This window comes from Oncorhynchus mykiss, chromosome 23, assembly GCF_057628025.1.
Source record: "Oncorhynchus mykiss isolate SJ-2025 chromosome 23, ASM5762802v1, whole genome shotgun sequence".
In the NCBI taxonomy this organism is placed as follows: Eukaryota; Metazoa; Chordata; class Actinopteri; order Salmoniformes; family Salmonidae; genus Oncorhynchus; species Oncorhynchus mykiss.
In genome coordinates, this window is record NC_143044.1 from 30,978,789 (window position 1) to 31,000,000 (window position 21,212).

At 42.2% G+C, this 21,212-nt stretch overlaps 1 protein-coding gene across 7 annotated transcripts in view; it reads right to left on the minus strand.

Annotated features, from left to right (window-relative positions):
• The window catches only part of LOC110502760 (caskin-2), a 74,377-nt gene that overhangs the window by 20,264 nt on the left and 32,901 nt on the right, over positions 1-21,212 (minus strand). For 3 of the 7 annotated variants that reach the window (XM_021581029.3, XM_021581028.3, XM_021581027.3), the window contains exons 3-7: positions 14,749-14,800; positions 12,136-12,233; positions 11,591-11,736; positions 10,671-10,766; positions 1,741-1,865 (exon numbers count right to left, since the gene is read on the minus strand). In XM_021581029.3, the coding sequence (XP_021436704.3) occupies positions 1,741-1,865; positions 10,671-10,766; positions 11,591-11,736; positions 12,136-12,233; positions 14,749-14,800 (517 nt within the window). Of the gene's footprint in view, positions 1-1,740; positions 1,866-10,670; positions 10,767-11,590; positions 11,737-12,135; positions 12,234-14,748; positions 14,801-17,394; positions 17,783-21,212 lie in introns of those variants that run through there. The other 4 variants (XM_090217277.1, XM_036960457.2, XM_090217278.1 and 1 more) reach the window with 2 other exon arrangements.

Here is a 21,212-nt window from a genome sequence, read left to right on the forward strand (position 1 = left end):
GACCGTTTGAGCAGACACATGCACATTTGTGGCCTGCTGGAGGTCATTTTGCAGGGCTCTGGCACTGCTCCTCCTGCTACTCCTTGCACAAAGGCGGAGGTAGCGGTCCTGCTGCTGGGTTGTTGCCCTCCTACGGCCTCCTCCACGTCTCCTGATGTACTGGCCTGTCTCCTGGTAGCGCCTCCATGCTCTGGACACTACGCTGACAGACACAGCAAACCTTCTTGCCACAGCTCGCATTGATGTTCCACCCTGGATAAGCTGCACAACCTGAGCCACTTATGTGGGTTGTAGACTCCGTCTCATGCTACCACTAGAGTGAAAGCACCGCCAGCATTCAAAAGTGACCAAAACATCAGCCAGGAAGCATAGGAACTGAGAAGTGGTCTGTGGTCCCCACCTGCAGAACCACTCCTTTATTGGGGGTGTCTTGCTAATTGCCTATAATTTCCACCTGTTGTCTATTCCATTTGCACAACAGCATGTGAAATTTATTGTAAATCAGTGTTGCTTCCTAAGTGGACAGTTTGATTTCACAGAAGTGTGATTGACTTGGAGTTACATTGTGTTGTTTAAGTGTTCCCTTTATTTTTTTGAGCAGTGTATATATATATATATATAGAGAGAGAGAGAGAGACATACAGTGCCTTGCGAAAGTATTCGGCCCCCTTGAACTTTGCGACCTTTTGCCACATTTCAGGCTTCAAACAAAGATATAAAACTGTATTTTTTTGTGAAGAATCAACAACAAGTGGGACACAATCATGAAGTGGAACGACATTTATTGGATATTTCAAACTTTAACAAATCAAAAGCTGAAAAATTGGGCGTGCAAAATTATTCAGCCCCTTTACTTTCAGTGCAGCAAACTCTCTCCAGAAGGGCCTGCTTTTCTTCAGCAGGGACAGGGAAGATGGTTAAAATTGATGGGAAGATGGATGGAGCCAAATACAGGACCATTCTGGAAGAAAACCTGATGGAGTCTGCAAAAGACCTGAGACTGGGACGGAGATTTGTCTTCCAACAAGACAATGATCCAAAACATAAAGCAAAATCTACAATGGAATGGTTCAAAAATAAACATATCCAGGTGTTAGAATGGCCAAGTCAAAGTCCAGACCTGAATCCAATCGAGAATCTGTGGAAAGAACTGAAAACTGCTGTTCACAAATGCTCTCCATCCAACCTCACTGAGCTCGAGCTGTTTTGCAAGGAGGAATGGGAAAATATTTCAGTCTCTTGATGTGCAAAACTGATAGAGACATACCCCAAGCGACTTACAGCTGTAATCGCAGCAAAAGGTGGCGCTACAAAGTATTAACTTAAGGGGGCTGAATAATTTTGCACGCCCAATTTTTCAGTTTTTGATTTGTTAAAAAAGTTTGAAATATCCAATAAATGTCGTTCCACTTCATGATTGTGTCCCACTTGTTGTTGATTCTTCACAAAAAAATACAGTTTTATATCTTTATGTTTGAAGCCTGAAATGTGGCAAAAGGTCGCAAAGTTCAAGGGGGCCGAATACTTTCGCAAGGCACTGTATATATATAGCAGAATGTGTAACACGGATGGAGGGAACCCCATAACCTCCTGGGAATGTGGTGATTTAAGTAGGAAGGGAATCATTAACAGCATGTAAGAGACCCTGGAGGTTATGGGGTTCGAGGGTGGATATCCCATTTACGCAATGTCAACACACACATGCACACACACACGGTCAAGGACAGCAACTCCTCTCACCTGATGATGTCTTTGTGTCCATTGCGAGCGGCCAGGTGAAGGGGTGTGTTGGAGGAGGTAGAGTCTAGACCCTCCCCCTCCAACAGAGCTACCACCATGTTACTGCTCAATAACAACTGAGCCACCTGAGAGAAAGAGAATGAGGGAGAGAGAGACAGACGGAGTGAGACAAAGAGAGACAGAGCAAGACAGAAAGACACAGAAAGACAGAAAGACACAGAGAGAGAGAGAAAGGGAGAGAGAGAGAGAGACAAGAGAGAGAGAGAATGATAGTAAAAATATAGAAGAGGTGAAGTGTAAAGGAGCCAAAGAGAGAGATGGAAGGATGGAGAAAGAGAGACATTAAACAGAGACAGAGATAAGCTTAGTATCAGTGAAAGTCTAAATGGATACCTTTCATTTGTGTATTCCAGTGGTGGAAAAAGTACCCAATTGCCATAAAATAACTCAAGTAAAAGTGAAAGTCACCCAGTAATATAAGAGTACATATAACTGCTAATAAACTCAGCAAAAAAAGAAATGTCTCTTTTTCAGGACCCAGTCTTTCAAATATCTTCATTGTAAAGGGCTTAAACACTGTTTCCCATGCTTTTATAATGAACCATAAACCATTTCCCAGGCGTTTCTACTGACTCTGAAAAACACCAAAAGGAAGATGCCCAGGGTCCCTGCTCATCTGTGTGAACGTGCCTTAGGCATGCTGCAAGGAGGCATGAGGACTGCAGATTTGGCCAGGACAATAAATTGCAATGTCCGTACTGTGAGACACCTAAGACAGCGCTACACGGAGACAGGACGGACAGCTGATTGTCCTCACAGTGGCAGACCACGTGTAACAACACCTGCACAGGATCTGTACATCCAAACATCACACCTGCAGGACAGGTACAGGATGGCAACAACAACTGCCGGAGTTACACCAGGAACGCACAATCCCTCCATCAGTACTCAGACTGTCCGCAATAGGCTGAGAGAGGCTGGACTGAGGGCTTGTAGGCCTGTTGTAAGGCAGGTCCTCACCAGACATCACCGGCAACAACGTTGCCTATGGGCACAAACCTATCGTCGCTGGACCAGACAGGACTGGCAAAATGTGCTCTTCACTGATGAGTCGCGGGTTTGTCTCACCAGGGGTGATGGTCGGATTTGCGTTTATCATCGAAGGAATGAGCGTTACACCGAGGCCTGTACTCTGAAGCGGGATTGATTTGGAGGTGGAGGTTCCGTCATGGTCTGAGGCAGTGTGTCAGTCACAGCATCATCGGACTGAGCTTGTTGTCATTGCAGGATATCTCAACTCTGTGCGTTACAGGAAAGACATCCTCCTCCCTCATGTGGTATCCTTCCCGCAGGCTCATCCTGACATGACCCTCCAGCATGACAATGCAGAGCCCGGATCTCAATCCCATTGAGCACGTCTCGGGACCTGTTGGATCGGAGGGTGAGGGCTATGGCCATTCCCCCCAGAATGTCCGGGAACTTGCAGGTGCCTTGGTGGAAGAGTGGAGTAGCATCTCACAGCAAGAATTGGCAAATCTGGTGCAGTCCATGAGGAGGAGATGCACTGCAGTACAGCTGGTGGCCAAACCAGATATTGACTGTTACTTTTGATTTTGACCCCCCCTTTGTTCAGGGACACATTATTCAATTTCTGTTAGCCACATGTCTGTGGAACTTGTTCAGTTTATGTCTCAGTTGTTGAATCTTGTTATGTTCATACAAATATTTACACATGTTAAGTTTGCTAAAAAGAAACGCAGTTGACAGTGAGAGGACGTTTCTTTTTTTGCTGAGTTAATTTACTTAAGTATCAAAAGTAAAAGTATAAATAATTTAACATTCTTTATATTAAGAAAACCAAACTGCACAAATTCCTTGTTATTTAAATTTACGGATAGCGAGGGGAACATTCCAACACTCAGACTTCATTCCCAAACGAAGCGTGTGTTTAGTGAGTCCATCAGATCAGAGGCAGTAGGGGTGACCAGGGATGTTCTCTTGATAAGTGTGTGAACTGGACCATTTTCCTGTCCTGCTAAGCATTCGAAATATAACGAGTACTTTTGGTTATCAGGGATGTATGGAGTAAAATGTACATTGTTTTCTTAAGGAATGTTGGGAAGTAAAAGTAAAAGTAAAAGTTGTCAAAAATATCATTAGTAAAGTACAGATACCCCCCAAAACGACTTAAGTAGTACTTTAAAGTATTTTTACTTAAATACTTTACACCACTTGTGTATTTCATACATGTACATTTTATGGGGCAACCTAAGTGCACATAAAACCTGCCTAGCAACTGTCCATGCGCTGGGTGTCTAAAGATACCCCTATTACCGTAACAAAGACACTTACTGAGAGGGGGAGAAGGAGAGGGAAAGGGGGAAAAGAGAGAGAGACTACAGTAATAAAGACCTTAACTGACTCAGCGTTACAGCCTAAAGCCTGTTGTTATGCTATTCACAGGGCCAGAAGATTACTGACGTGTCTGTCTGTCTTGCGTGCGTGCGTGCGTAAATTCAACTTTGGCTAAACCTAAAAAAGAAAACAACTAAAAAACAGGGACAACTGTAACAGAGAAACATACTGCACTGCAAAATGTATCTCACTCGTGTGTGTGTGTGTGTGTGTACGCCTGTGTGCATGCATCGGTGTGTGTGTTTGTGTGAGAGAGTGTGTATGTGCGTGCGTGTATGCGCGTTTGTGTGTGCCTGTCCGGGGAGCAGAACCGAAACCCATTTCCCTTTAGCTGAAACAGGCTTATTTTAGCTGCTAGTTCAGTTTAGCTGCTAGTTCATTTTAGCTGGTAATTCATCTAAGCTATGTGAGATGTTTGACATTGGCCTACCCCCTCTATCCATCACACACCCTCTATCCCTCTACCCCCTCTATCCATCACACACCCTCTATCCCTCTACCCCCTCTATCCCTCTACCCCCTCTATCCATCACACACCCGCTATCTCTCTACCCCCTCTATCCATCACACACCCTCTATCCCTCTACCCCCTCTATCCCTCTACCCCCTCTATCCATCACACACCCTCTATCCCTCTACCCCCTCTATCCCTCTACCCCCTCTATCCCCCCACACACCCTCTGTGAGACATGGACAAATACACACACACTATCACCACTTACACTGGCCTTTGATCATTGTAATGTCTATGGGATGTGCATGTTAAGTGTGGGTTAAACAGGGAGGTATTGTGGCATATACACTGCTCAAAAAAATAAAGGGAACACTTAAACAACACAATGTAACTCCAAGTCAATCACACTTCTGTGAAATCAAACTGTCCACTTAGGAAGCAACACTGATTGACAAAACATTTCACATGCTGTTGTGCAAATGGAATAGACAACAGGTGGAAATTATAGGCAATTAGCAAGACACCCCCAATAAAGGAGTGGTTCTGAAGGTGGTGACCACAGACCACTTCTCAGTTCCTATGCTTCCTGGCTGATGTTTTGGTCACTTTTGAATGCTGGCGTTGCTTTCACTCTAGTGGTCGCATGATACGGAGTCTACAACCCACATAAGTGGCTCAGGTAGTGCAGCTCATCCAGGATGGCACATCAATGCGAGCCGTGGCAAGAAGGTTTACTGTGTCTGTCAGCGTAGTGTCCAGAGCATGGAGGCGCTACCAGGAGACAGGCCGGTACATCAGGAGACGTGGAGGAGGCCGTAGGAGGGCAACAACCCAGCAGCAGGACCGCTACCTCCGCCTTTGTGCAAGGAGGAGCAGGAGGAGCACTGCCAGAGCCCAGCAAAATGACCTCCAGCAGGCCACAAATGTGCATGTGTCTGCTCAAACGGTCAGAAACAGACTCCATGAGGGTGGTATGTTGTGCTTACAGCCCAACACCGTGCAGGATGTTTGGCATTTGCCAGAGAACACCAAGATTGGCAAATTCGCCACTGGCGCCCTGTGCTCTTTACAGATGAAAGCAGGTTCACACTGAGCACATGTGACAGACGTGACAGAGTCTGGAGATGCCGTGGAGAACGTTCTGCTGCCTGCAACATCCTCCAGCATGACCGGTTTGGTGGTGGGTCAGTCATGGTGTGGGGTGGCATTTATTTGGGGGGCCGCACAGCCCTCCATGTGCTCGCCAGAGGTAGCCTGACTGCCATTAGGTACCGAGATGAGATCCTCAGACCCCTTGTGAGACCATATGCTGGTGCGGTTGGGCCTGGGTTCCTCCTAATGCAAGACAATGCTAGACCTCATGTGGCTGGAGTGTGTCAGCAGTTCCTGCAAGAGGAAGGCATTGATGCTATGGACTGACCCGCCCGTTCCCCAGACCTGAATCCAATTGAGCACATCTGGGACATCATGTCTCGCTCCATCCACCAACGCCACGTTGCACCACAGACTGTCCAGGAGTTGGCGGGTGCTTTAGTCCAGGTCTGGGAGGAGCTCCCTCAGGAGACCATCCGCCACCACATCAGGAGCATGCCCAGGCGTTATAGGGAGGTCATACAGGCACGTGGAGGCCACACACACTACTGAGCCTCATTTTGACTTGTTTTAAGGACATTATATCAAAGTTGGATCAGCCTGTAGTGTGGTTTTCCACTTTAATTTTGAGTGTGACTCCAAATCCAGACCTCCATGGGTTGATAAATTTGATTTTCATTGATCATTTTTGTGTGATTTTGTTGTCAGCACATTCAACTATGTAAAGAAAAAAGTATTTAATAAGAATATTTCATTCATTCAGATCTAGGATGTGTTATTTTAGTGTTCCCTTTATTTTTTTGAGCAGTGTATATCTACAGTTTATTACAGTTTTTCTCAATCGCGTACACACATTTTTTGGTACAACATTTTCAATTTTCAAAACAGAGTTCACAAGACACAGAAGTTTTTGGCCTTTTGCAAAACAAAATGCGTTTTCAAAATGTAGTTGCCTTCTCAAATATATACATTCATCAAAACTATATTATACCGTCACAATACATTCATCAAAACTATATTATATCGTCATAATACATTCATCAAAACTATATTATACCGTCATAATACATTCATCAAAACTATATTATACCGTCATAATAGATGCATCAAAACTATATTATACCGTCATAATAGATGCATCAAAACTATATTATACCGTCATAATACATTCATCAAAACTATATTATACCGTCATAATAGATGCATCAAAACTATATTATACCGTCATAATACATTCATCAAAACTATATTATACCGTCATAATAGATTCATCAAAACTATATTATACCGTCATAATACATTCATCAAAACTATATTATACCGTCATAATAGATTCATCAAAACTATATTATACCGTCATAATACATTCATCAAAACTATATTATACCGTCATAATAGATGCATCAAAACTATATTATACCGTCATAATACATTCATCAAAACTATATTATACCGTCATAATAGATGCATCAAAACTATATTATACCGTCATAATACATTCATCAAAACTATATTATACCGTCATAATACATTCATCAAAACTATATTATACCGTCATAATACATTCATCAAAACTATATTATACCGTCATAATACATTCATCAAAACTATATTATACCGTCATAATACATTCATCAAAACTATATTATACCGTCATAATACATTCATCAAAACTATATTATACCGTCATAATACATTCATCAAAACTATATTATACCGTCATAATACATTCATCAAAACTATATTATACCGTCATAATAGATGCATCAAAACTATATTATACCGTCATAATAGATTCATCAAAACTATATTATACAGTCATAATAGATTCATCAAAACTATATTATACCGTCATAATACATTCATCAAAACTATATTATACCGTCATAATAGATGCATCAAAACTATATTATACCGTCATAATACATTCATCAAAACTATATTATAACTGCCTGCCAAAAGATTAACGCAACCTTTTTTATTTATTTTTTTAAATCTACTTTTACCCAGTAGATCAATACATTTTCTAAGCGGTCACCAAATCATGATGATCAAAATTGGAAGTACATCTATCCAAAGCTGCAGAATTATGGGAAATTACTCTCCTTTTTTGCATATCTCACTAAACAAATTTAATACACATCCAATCAAATATTATTCCAATAAAAAAATAAGCACATTGTGAGCAGGGTTAATTTAGGATTCATTAATCACAATCCAATTCCATGTATTCAATACAAAGGCTGGTTTGCTCATCATTTTGTAGACATTCCATTGGCACAAGGAGACACTATCCACAACAGAAATAAGGAAAGGTGAATACAATGGAGGAACACAACTGACATGAATGTATAGGCCTCAATCCACACCAAAGCAAAGCTCTGTAATGGAATGTTGAAGATGATGAATTTTATTCTCTGCGTGTCTGCACGTCCGGACTATTGTAAAAAAATCTGAACAATTAGACGGTCCCCATTGCCTAGAGATCTTTCCTGGCTACCCCTACCCCGGTCAACAGCTCTGCACCCCCACATCAACTTGCCAAAGCCTCCCCCATTTCTACTTCACACAAATCCAGACAGCTGATGTTCTGAAAGAGCTGCAATATCTGGATCCCTACAAATCAGCTGGGCTAGACAATCTGGACCCTCTCTTTCTAAAACTTTCCAACGCAATTGTTGCAACCCCTATTACTAGCCTGTTCAACCTCTCTTTCGTATCGTCTGAGATCCCTAAAGATTGGAAAGATGCCGCGGTCATCCCCCTCTTCAAAGGGGGTGACACTCTAGACCCAAACTGTTACAGACCTATATCTATCCTACCCTGCCTATCTAAAGTCTTCAAAAGCCAAGTTAACAAACAGATCACTGACCATTTCGAATCCCACCGTACCTTCTCCGCTATGCAGTCTTTTTTTCCGAGCTGGTCATGGGTGCACCTCAGCCACGTTCAAGGTGAAGGTACGAAGGTACGGTGGGATTCGAAATGGTCGGTGATCTGTTTGTTAACTTTGCTTTAGTTGGTTCACCAACTACTTCTCAGATAGAGTTCAGTGTGTCAAATTGGAGGGCCTGTTGTCCGGACCTCTGGCAGTCTCTATGGGGGTGCCACAGGGTTCAATTCTCGGGCCGACTCTTTTCTCTGTATACATCAATGATGTTGGTGATTCTCTGCTCCACCATTCTGTATACATCTGTCTCTTCTTTGGACACTGTGTTAACTAACCTCCAGACAAGCTTCAACGCCATACAACACTCCTTCCGTGGCCTCAACAGCTCTAAAATGCAAGCAAAACTAAATACATGCTCTTCAACTGATCACTGCCTGCACCCGCTTCTCTAGCATCACTACTCTGGACGGTACTGACATAGAATATGTGGACAACTACAAATACCTAGATGTCTGGTTAGACTGTAAAGATGTCTGGTTAGACTGTAAACTCTCCTTCCAGACTCACATTAAGCATCTCCAATCCAAAATTAAATCTAGAATCGGCTTCCTATTTTGCAACAAAGCATCCTTCACTCATGCTGCCAAACATACCCTCGTAAAACTGACTATTCTACCGATCTTTGACTTTGGCGATGTCATCTACAAAATAGCCTCCAACACTACTCAGCAAATTGGATGCAGTCTATCACAGTGCCATCCGTTTTGTCACCAAAGCCCCATATACTACCTACCACTGTGACCTGTACGCTCTCGTTGGCTGGTCCTCACTTCATTTTCGTTGCCAAACCCACTGGCTACAGGTTATCTACAAGTCACTGCTATGTAAAGCCCCACCTTATCTCAGCTCACTGGTCACCATAGCAGCGCCCACCCGTAGCACGTGCTCCAGCAGGTATATTTATTTCACTGGTCACCCCCAAAGCCAACTTCTACTTTGGCCGCCTTTCCTTCCAGTTCTCTGCTACCAATGACCGGAACGAATTGCAAAAATCACTGAAGCTGGAGACTTATATCTCCCTCACTAACTTTAAGCATCAGCTGTCAGAGCAGCTTACCGATCATTGCACTTGTACATAGCACATCTGTAAATAGCCCACCCAACTACCTCATCCCCATATTGTTATTCTTTGTTTGCTCCTTTGCACCCCAGTATCTCTACTTGCACATTCATTTCTGCACATCTATCACTCCAGTGTTTAATTGCTAAATTGTAATTATTTCGCCACTATGGCATATTCATTGCCTTACCTCCCTAATCTTACTACATTTGCACACGCTGTATATAGACTTTTCTATTGTGTTATTGACTGTACGTTTGTTTATCCCATGTGTAACTCTGGGTTATTTGTGTCGCACTGCTTTGCTCTATCTTGGCTAGGTCGCAGTTGTAAATGAGAACTTGTCCTCAACTGGCCTACCTGGTTAAATAAAGGTAAAATAAAAATAAATTGTACTTGGTATGATACTGATGGGATGCTTTAGAATTTCATGCAGTAGTATTTACTGATTGCCGGAAACAGTGAATACTATTGTACACATTTCTCTTCTGATGAAAATAATGTGTTAATATTCTGTGAACATAACACTTAACAGTGCATTTTGTAGTCACTGGTGACATTTGTATTTAATGTTTTTCAAAATGTGGTCTAAGATATGCAAGTCAGATACAAGGGCAAGAAAAGGATCCGAAGTTCTGTAAATGTATTTGAACATTTGATCATTGCTGTTCTGCTATAGATACGTTTCAACAGATCCAAAAAGTGCTTGTACGCGATTGAGAAAAACTGTAACTAGCATATAAGAAAATATGTCCTTTAGTGAAGGCGGGTGGGTGGAGATGTAGGAGGAACATTATCTAACACATGAAAACCATGAGTTAGGTGTGTTTGATACCTTTCCATACTATCCATTCCATTCATTGCAATGAGCCCGTCCTCCTACATCTCTACCCACCAGCCTCCTCTGCCACACACACATATGCTTACCATAAAATACACAAACACACTCACTGACTCACCTTGAGTCTGCCAAACTCGCAGGCCAGGTCCAGAGGGGTCTTGTTGGCTTTGTTCAACAGACATGGATTAGACTGGTGCTGGAGTAACATCTCAGACTGATGGAGAGAGTGGGGAGGAGAGAGAGAGAGAGAGAGAGGAGGTAAATAAACATAACATTCTGACATTTCATCACCACAGCAAGCAGAGAGATGCATCAGGATCTTAGCTCAGGGCTAAAGAAGTAGTCCTAACAGGGCTTCCATTACTAGGGTCAGTAAATTCCCTGGTTTTCCCGAAATCCCGGTTGGAGGATTCCCGGAATCAGAAGGGAATAAGCAGGAAATCCAGATTCCTCCAACCAAGACTTTTATAGAAAATTCTTGTAATTTTGCGACCCTATCCATTACAGAGAAATACCTCTGGCTTTGTTAATGTTCCTGCTTTGTCCACACACAATACAATACAATACCATACCTCAGTAGTCTCCATAACCAGTTATGCTGCTGCGTGTATGTTTGTGCGTTTCGTGTCTGTGTGCATGTGTGTGGGTGCGTGTTGGTGTGTGTGTGAACACACCTCTCAGGTAGACTCCCTACTTGTGTATTAAAGACACCCAATACACATATTCCTCCTTCCTCCCATTAGTCTCAATATGTCACCCAGGGAACCCACTGCTGACCTGATCATGTCATGTAGTTACTATAGAGCCCTCTCTTTTCACTCACCCTGACACCTAACGTACACAATCTGTGTCACACTGTCACACCTGAAAACACTATATATACACTGATACTGAGTGAAGGTGTGTGTGGTGAGGCCTCTTACCAGTGTGCAATCCTTCCAAATATTGAACCATGTCTCTGAGTTGATAAGGGTCAATTGTGTGTGTGTGTGCGTGCATGTGTCTGTCTGCGTTTGTGTGTTCATTGTGTGTACTCACCACCTGGTAGTGTCCATACTGTGCAGACAGGTGTAGAGGTATCTGTCCGTCTTGTGACGGTGTGTTAACTGATGCGCCAGCTCTTAGTAGCAGCAACACAGAGTCAGCTTTACCCTGCCACGCTGCATAGTGGAGCGGACGCATACCTAGAGAGAGAGACAGAGAGACAGAGAGAGACAGAAGTAGGGAGGGAGAGAGAGAGAGAGAGGTAGGGAGGGAGGCAGAGAGGAGATGGAAGAAGAGAGAGAAATAAAAATAGTAAAAAAAGAACAAGAGAAGGTTAGTTAGGAAAATATAGAGTTGAAAAGAGATAGACAGAGGGGAGTCCAACAAGAATCCCATGAAAGCTCATGAAGGAGCCAAACAATGTAAGGTGTAATCCAGGACTGGCTTTTGTTCTGTTTGCCAAAACAAGTGGCAGAGTGACCGCTTTGGAGTGTTTTCGAATCCCAGATTGCCCCTTTAATGACTTGTGCTGTTGTATTACCTGTTAATAACTGTTCATAAGTGTTTATACCTACTTATAAGAGCTTATAACTTCTCACCATTGGTGTCTTTGATGTCCACAGTGGCTTGAGCCTCCAGTAGTAGAGACAGCAGTTCAGTGGTGCCCGTTAGAGCTGCATGGTGTAATGCTGAAAACCTGGGGAAGAGAGAGAGATAAAGAGAGGTGGGGGGTAGAGAGAGAGAGAGAGACAGGGAGAGGGACAGAGAGAGAGAGAGAGAGATGGAGCATTAATATTGTTCCATCCACTCTGTTGTTACTACTACAGTAATTGTCTAGAAATATTCTGGAAGCGTGTGCAGCCTCCATACTCCAAACAGACTCTATATTTCCAGTACTGTCCAACAGTGCCTGGTGTAAGGAGTCCTTCCCCTCTTAGGTAGTTGTGGAGGTTTTCCAGGGTGAAATGAGTCTGCCATAGTCTGGACAGAGAGACTATAAATCTACCTGATGACTTTACAGGAGGTGAGCCTTCATCAGAACACACTAGCAGACGATGGCAGGATGGTGTGTGTGTGCGTTTGTTTGTGTGTGTGTGTCAGGGGGCAGTATATCCCACGAGGGACAAATTAAATGCATAAATTTGGGCCCTTCATTCCTGGAGAGCAGGGTGTTCTAGACAACAGTCAACTGTTGAATTACTGCCAGCCATGGAACACAGACACCTCCACTGTTCCAGCTCCAACCTTAAACCAAGGACCTGGGTCCAAACATAGCCATCTATACAGGGTACAAACTCTGACCAAGGTGCGTCCCAAATGGCAACCTATTCCCTATGTGGGCCCTGGTCAAAAGTAGTGCTCCATTCAGGTAATAGGGTGCCATTTAAGATGCCACCCAAGAACCACAACATCCCTATCAATTTAGTATCAATAAGCTGGGAGGAAAATGTATTTGGTTTTTAGTATTTAAACTCAAGTATGGGAGAGTACTATGAAATGTGCTTGTGCATAGGTATGTGTGTGTGTCAGGGGACTGGGTTCAGTGCTGGTTCACTGAATACCTGGAGTATCAAGGACAGTAATACAGCACTCACTCAGAGCTGTTCTTCTAAAATACAAGTCATTAGAAGACGCTTTTATGCAAAGCGATTTACAGTCATACATTTTACGTACAGGTGGTCCCGGGAATCAAACCCCACTTCTGGCATTGCAAGTGCCATGCTCTGCCTACTGAGCTACAGAAGACCACGCACACAAGCTCTGATTATTTCATATCCACTTAAAAAACTATATTCTGTGAATCTGTGACGATGGTTGGGAATGGGATCCAGTCATGTAAGGTCTGAGTGTGTATGGCTGCATCCCAAATGGCATCCTATTCCCCTAGGGGTCCTGGTGAGAAATAGGACCCTACATAGGGAACCATTTAGGATGAAGCCTGAGTGTGTGTATCAGTATCTGACTGCTGATTTCCAGACTTGAAGGCACAATGTTTGGACCTGCCGGGTATTTAGTCAGATACACATCCATCCATCTATCCAACTATGTCTCATCTGTCTGTTTTCACTCCTTTATTTATTTCTTTACAACCGTGTGTATCTCTCACTCCAACTTTCACTTTTACTTGAGTCCTTTTCTGTTGAGGTATCTTTACTTTAACTCAAGTATGACAATTGGGTACTTTTTCCACCACTGGAATACACAAAGGAAAGGTATCCATTTAGACTTTCACTGATACTAAGCTTATCTCTCTCTCTGTTTAATGTCTCTCTTTCTCCATCCTTCCATCTCTCTCATTGCCTCCTTTACTCTCTCTCTCTCTCTCTCTCTCTCTCTCTCTCTCTCTCTCTCTCTCTCTCTCTCTCTCTCTCTCTCTCTCTCTCTCTCTCTCTCTCTCTCTCTCTCTCTCTCTCTCTCTCTCTCTCTCTCTCTCTCTCTCTCTCTCTCTCTCCCTCCCTCCCTCCCTCCCTCCCTCCCTCCCTCCCTCCCTCCCTCCCTCCCTCCCTCCCTCCCTCCCTCCCTCCGCTGACAGAGTGTTGACTCATGGTGACTGGTCACTGTTAGCTCACCTCTCATTTCTTCCTTTCAGTCTCTCAGCACCACTATCATATATCACATCCCCCTCTCTCTTAAACAAATACACACCCACACACAGTCTGGTCTGTCTGTGTACAGGTGTGACTGGGTGGTGAGTAAATCTACATCGACACAAGATACAGATTAAATAACCGACCACAGGCCACACCAGGTATGTACTTTCAATAGTCACATTAGCGATAATGACCATGTCAATCAAACTAAATGTTATTGAGTGAGTCTTGCTCTACAAACATTGATTGCATTCCTCTGAGAAAAGAAAGTGTTCAGAGAGGAAAAACTACAAGTCCATCTAACTGACTCACGTACCTCAGTAAACAAAGACTAATGCTTGCTAGGCTTGGGCGGTATACCGTATACTGGGGTATTTTGAAATATACGGCAGGTCAATTTATCCCCAGCTCAGGGTTCCAAGCTATACATTTGGTTTGTTAACTTAATAGCTAAGTGGCTAACTAAAAAAAAAAATCTAGTGGCTAAAAAAGAAAGAAAATAGTGCCCCTTGTGTGCACTGTCGGTAATAATGAATACCCTGGTATGGTACAGGAACGGTATAAAGTTATGAAAATCTGGATACCACCCAACCCTAACGCATGCACACACTAATGTCTTACCCATCTGAGTCCTGATAGTTGATGTTCAGCCTCTTTGTGGAACTCAGCAACTCTGAGAAACAAAAGGAGGGAGGGAAGGAAGGAAGGAGGGAAAAACAACATAAGGACATATTTGTCTTTTCAACAGAATGCCTTAGTGAGCTTCCATCATGGAAAGGTCTCTGCTCACGTTTCTCTTTTTTCGCTTTTTCTTCATCACTCGTTCCTGAAATAACAAGTCAGAATCATTGGAGGATGCTCCCCAAACTCTTTCTCTCTCTTCGATTTCATATGGTATTATGACAGAAATTTGCCAGCTGACAAATTACATCTCAGTAATTCCCTATGAGAATGAAACACAGCAATTCAACCTTCTTACTTGGCTTTTAGTCTGGCTCCAGATCTGTTGCTGAAGCAAACTCCTCTCTGGTGTTTTTATCCGCTACATTTGCAAACAAATATAAAGTAAAAATCAAAAATGATTGGTGCCCTTGATAAAGATGAGCAAAAAAGACTGTATGAAATAAATAATACAAATACTGAGCTATATTGTATGCACATAAAATGTGGATTATACAGTGACCTCCAAAAGTATAGGGACAGTGACACATTTGTATTTGAAATTATACAATGACTATGAGGTTAAAGTGCAGACTGTCAGCTTTAATCTGAGGCTATTTTCATCCATTACAGCACTTTTTGTACATAGTCCCCCCATTTTAGGGTACCAGAATTATTGGGACAAATTCACATACAGCATGTGTATTAAAGTAGTCAAAAGTTGAGTATTTGGTCCCATATTCCTAGCACGCAAGCTTGAATGCATTTGGATGCATTTGCATATATGTGCCCAATAGAAATGAATGGTAAATCATGTAGTGTCATTTTGGAGTCACTTTTATTGTAAATAAGAATAGAGCATGTTTCTAAACACTCCTACATTAATGTGGATGCTACCATGATTACGGATAGTCCTGAATGACTCGTAAATAATGATGAGTGAGAAAGTTAAAGATGCCATTTTAATGTAATGGTGAGAGGTTAGCATGTCTTGGCGGTATACTATTTGTGCGTCTGTAACTTTCTCATTCAAGAAGAATACATATGCTGAGTGTACAAAACATTAAGAATACCTTCCTAATATTGAGTCACACACCCCTTTTGCACTCTGAACAGCCTCAATTCGTTGGGCCTTGGACTCTGCAAGGTGTTGAAAACGTTCCACAGGGATGTTGGCCCATGTTGACTCCAATGCTTCCAACAGTTGTGTCCAAATGGGTTGGATGTTATTTGGGTGGTGGACCATTCTTGATACACATGGGAAACTGTTGAGCATGGGGGTGGGGCGGCTATGAAGCATATCGAATTGTTTTAAGATGGTCAGACCATGGAACATTTAGCCATTTGATTTGGAATTTTACGACCCCTTTAGGTATCAAAAAATATACAGTGCCTTGTGAAAGTATTCGGCCCCCTTGAACTTTGCGACCTTTTGCCACATTTCAGGCTTCAAACATAAAGATATAAAACTGTATTTTTTTGTGAAGAATCAACAACAAGTGGGACACAATCATGAAGTGGAACGACATTTATTGGATATTTCAAACTTTTTTAACAAATCAAAAACTGAAAAATTGGGCGTGCAAAATTATTCAGCCCCTTTACTTTCAGTGCAGCAAACTCTCTCCAGAAGTTCAGTGAGGATCTCTGAATGATCCAATGTTGACCTAAATGACTAATGATGATAAATACAATCCACCTGTGTGTAATCAAGTCTCCGTATAAATGCACCTGCACTGCACTCGCTCCACTGAGAAAAGGGGACACAGTATTTCAGCTGATGGCGAACTCCAATGTTGCACAGCATTATTTCTGCCTCATGCACCAATTCAAGTTGTTACTTCTATGACCAGAGAATGTGAAATATTTCTCGATATAAAAAAATACAGCTGCTACTAATAATAACGCTAGCTTATCGGAACACTGTGCGTTTGAGGCTTCTTTTTACCGTCTATGGCTCGAGGAAACTGTGCAAACAGGGTGATCTGAGCTATCTTATTGGCCAGCGTTAGGCCTATAGGTGCTACGACTGCTGAATCAAGTGCACCTACCACCAACAGCACGAAGCTAATAAAATAGGAAAGCGAGGCTTTGTCGTTGTCGTTTTTTACAAAAATGTTTGGTGATCGACTAGAAATCGAGATTGACCGGTTGGTGACCATTGGTGCATAGCCTAGTGGTCTTTGATGTTATGGGGCTGTTTTGTTCTGGAAAGATTCTGTTTGGAGGAATGGTTTAATATCCCTCCCAATGTGTTCTCCAATCTCATAAAACATTTTAGAAAAAGGCTCAGTGCAGGAGGAGAGTGCCCTAGTATTGAAAACAGGGTTTCCAATCATTGACACCTATCTTGTTGAGAAGTTTTGTTATTGTTATTTTGTTGTTAAACAAAATCTATTTAGCTGAGAAATTGTATTAGTATAAAATAATATAGTGTTAAAAAAAATTGGAGCATATAATATATATTTATACAGTCTTTTCCCCTCATCTTCATCAAGGATGCCAATAATCTGGGATGTGACTGTACATACGAATAGTCAGAGGAACTGATTGGCTAAAGCCCATACAGATCTTTGACTAGGCTGAGTGTCCGAATAGTTGACTTACCCCAAAGACACATTGCCACTTGCCCCATAACCTTATCTACAGGTATTGGGTGCAAGTGTCTGGTGAACGACAGTACTTGCCCCATGCCTTCTCCTCTCAGTCTTCCTTTAGCCAATCATTTTAGTGACGTTATCCGTATTCCTCCATTCCAGTCCCACCTTCACTGTCCTACACCCAGTCCTACTTTCTACCCCCCAGCTCCAGTTCCAGGGTCGTTTGCAGGCTCTCCCACCTCGTCTAAAGCCTCTCTCTCTCTGGGCATGGACTTCTCTGCTAGACCTGCTCTCAGACCCCAGCTCCAGCCTCACTGAGCCCAAACCCAGCCTTATGTTCGGCAGGGACCATTCTGCCTGGCCCACTGGCCTCTCTCTCTCCCTCACTGGACCATGCACAAAAATGTGCACACACACACACATCACAGTGTGAATCTGTCCCCCAGTAGAGTGGGAGAAGTAGTGAACAGAAGAATAGATTGATTGTCAGAAAAACTCTCCTGGCATTGGTTTCAATCATTGGAACAGAGAACTTCTATTCTATTCCATCTGAATACTAACCAAATTCCTCCTCCATATGACTCACTCTGTAAATGTGGATACGGTCTCACCAACTGCTATAGGACGACCCATAATATTAAACCCAACCAAAGGTTATCATATTTTCTTAACGGCAGTATGAATGAGGTGTGTCATATAAGCCAGCCTTTCATGTATGATGATTTCATGCTTCTACAGCGACAGGATAGTTCAAATGTAGGGCAGTGTTCCACTCACACTTTAACTGGACCAAATCTAAAGGCCAGACAAGACAATGTGTTAGCACATGCATGTACACGCACACGCACATGCACACGCACACACACATGCACATGCACACACACACACACGCGCGCGCGCCTTAGGGATGGGGTCAATTTAGAAGTTGGGGTCAATTCTGAATTGAGTAGCGAAATACTCTTTATTTCCTATTACATTTTTTAAACATAATTGAATTTGAATTGGCCACATCTCACAGGAAGCAGAATTTGAATTGAATTTGAATTAAAGGATGTTGAATTTATTTAAATGAAATTAAAAAGGTGTCACGTTTTGACCTTTATTTCCTTTGTTTTGTCTTTATTTAGTATGGTCAGGGCGTGAGTTGGGGTGGGCAGTCTATGTTTGTTTTTCTATGTTGGTTTTTGTGTTCAGCCTAGTATGGTTCTCAATCAGAGGCAGGTGTCGTTAGTTGTCTCTGATTGAGAATCATACTTAGGTAGCCTGGGTTTCACTGTTGGTTGGTGGGTGTTTGTTTCTGTGTGAGTGTTTGCCGCCACACGGTACTGTTTCGGGTTTTCGTTTTCATCACATCGTTTATTGTTTTGTATTTCAGTGTTCAGTTCGTTTTTAATAAATCGTCATGAACACTTACCACGCTGCATCTTGGTCCGATCCTTACTCCTCTTCAGATGAAGAAGAAATCTGCCGTTACAAAAGGCTTATTTATTTAAGACATGCAGTGATGTAAAGTACTTAAATAAAAATACTTTAAAGTACTTAAGTCATTTTTGGGGGGTATCTGTACTTTACTAATTATATTTTTGACAACTTTGACTTTTACTTCACAACATTCCCAAAGAAAATAATGTACTTTTTACTCCTTACACTTTCCCTGACACCGAAAAGCACTTGTTACATTTTGAATGCTTAGCAGGACAGAAAATGGTCCAATTCACACACTTATCAACACTCCCAACAGTCACCGCTACTGCCTCTGATCTGGCTGACTCATTAAACATAAATGCATCGTTTGTAAATGATGTCTGACTGTTGGAGTGTGCCCCTGACTATCCGTAAAATTAAAAAACAGAAAATTGGTTTAGAGGTCGACCGATTATGATTTTTCAATACCGATACCGATTATTGGAGGACCAGAAAAAGCCGGTATCGGCGTTGATATATATATATATATATATAATATTTTTCAACGCCGATACCGATACCGATTATTGGAGGACCAAAAAAAGCCGATACCGATATCGGCCATTTTTTTTAAATGTATTTGTAATAATGACAATTACAACAATACTGAATGAACTCTTATTTTTTTATTTAAATAATAATAATACAATTTTTATTTATTTTTAATTTTACCCCTTTTTCTCCCCAATTTCATGGTATCCAATTGTTAGTAGTTACTATCTTGTCTCATAGCTACAACTCCCGTACGGGCTCGGGAGAGACGAAGGTCGAAAGCCATGCGTCCTCCGAAACACAACCCAACCAAGCCGCACTGCTTCTTAATACAGCGCACATCCAACCCGGAAGCCAGCCGCACCAATGTGTCGGAGGAAACACCGTGAACCTGGCGAACTGGTTAGCGTGCACTGCGCCCGTCCCGCAACAGGAGTCGCTAGTGCGCGATGAGACAAGGATATTCCTACCGGCCAAACCCTCCCTAACCCGGACGACGCTAGGCCAATTGTGCGTCGCCCCATGGATCTCCCGGTCGCAGCCAGCTGCGACAGAGCCTGGGATCGAACCCAGCGATGCAGTACCCTAGACCACTGCGCCACCCGGGAGGCCCCACTTATTTTAGCTTAATATAATACATCAATAAAAATCCATTTAGCCTCAAATAAATAATTAAACGTTCAATTTGGTTTAAATAATGCAAAAACAAAGTGTTGGAGAAAAAGTAAAAGTGCAATATGTGCCATGTAAAAAAGCTAACGTTTAAGTTCCTTGCTCAGAACATGAGAACATATGAAAGCTGGTGGTTCAATATTCCCAGTTCTTCAATATTCCCAGTTAAGAACTTTTAGGTTGTAGTTATTATAGGAATTATGACTCGTTGACTATTTCTCTCTATACCATTTGTATTTCATATACCTTTGACTATTGGATGTTCTAATAGTCACTTTAGTATTGCCAGCCTAATCTCAGGAGTTGATAGGCTTGAAGTAATAAACAGCGCTGTGATCAAGCATTGCTAAGAGCTGCTGGCAAACTCAGTAAAGTGCTGTTTCAATGAATGCTTACGAGCCTGCTGCCGCCTACCACCGCTCAAACTCAGAAAGTTGGTCATTAATATGGTAAAATCCGGAAACGATCATTTTGGAAACAAAACGTTTATTATTTCAGTGAAATATGGAACCGTTCCATATTTTATCGAACAGGTGGCAACCCTAAGTCTAAATATTGCTGTTACATTGCACAACCTTCAATGTTATGTCATAATTATGTAAAATTCTGGCAAATTAGTTTGCAACAAGCCAGGCGGCCCAAACCTTTGGATATACCCTGACTCTGCGTGCAATGAAGGCAAGAGAAGTGACACAATTTCCCTAGTTAATATTGCCTGCTAACATGAATCTCTTTAACTAAATATGCAGGTTTAAAAATATATACTTCTGTGTACTGATTTTAAGAAAGGCATTGATGTTTATGATTAGGTACATTCGTGCAACGATTGTGCTTTTTTCGCTAATGCGCTTTTGTTAAATCATCCCCCGTTTGGCAAAGTACGGTGTGATTAGATGATAAATTAACAGGCACTGCATTGATTATACGCAACGCAGGACAAGCTAGTTAACCTACTAATATCATCAACCATGTGTAGTTAACTAGTGATTATGTTAAGATTGATTGTTTTTTATAAGATAAGTTTAATGCTAGCTAGCAACTTACCTTGGCTCCTTGCTGCACTCGCGTAACAGGTGGTCAGCCTGCCGCGCAGTCTCCTCGTTGAGTGCAATGTAACCAGCCATAATAGGCGTCCAAAAATGATGATTACCGATTGTTATGAAAACTTGAAATCTGGAAATATTCTAAAAACATGTT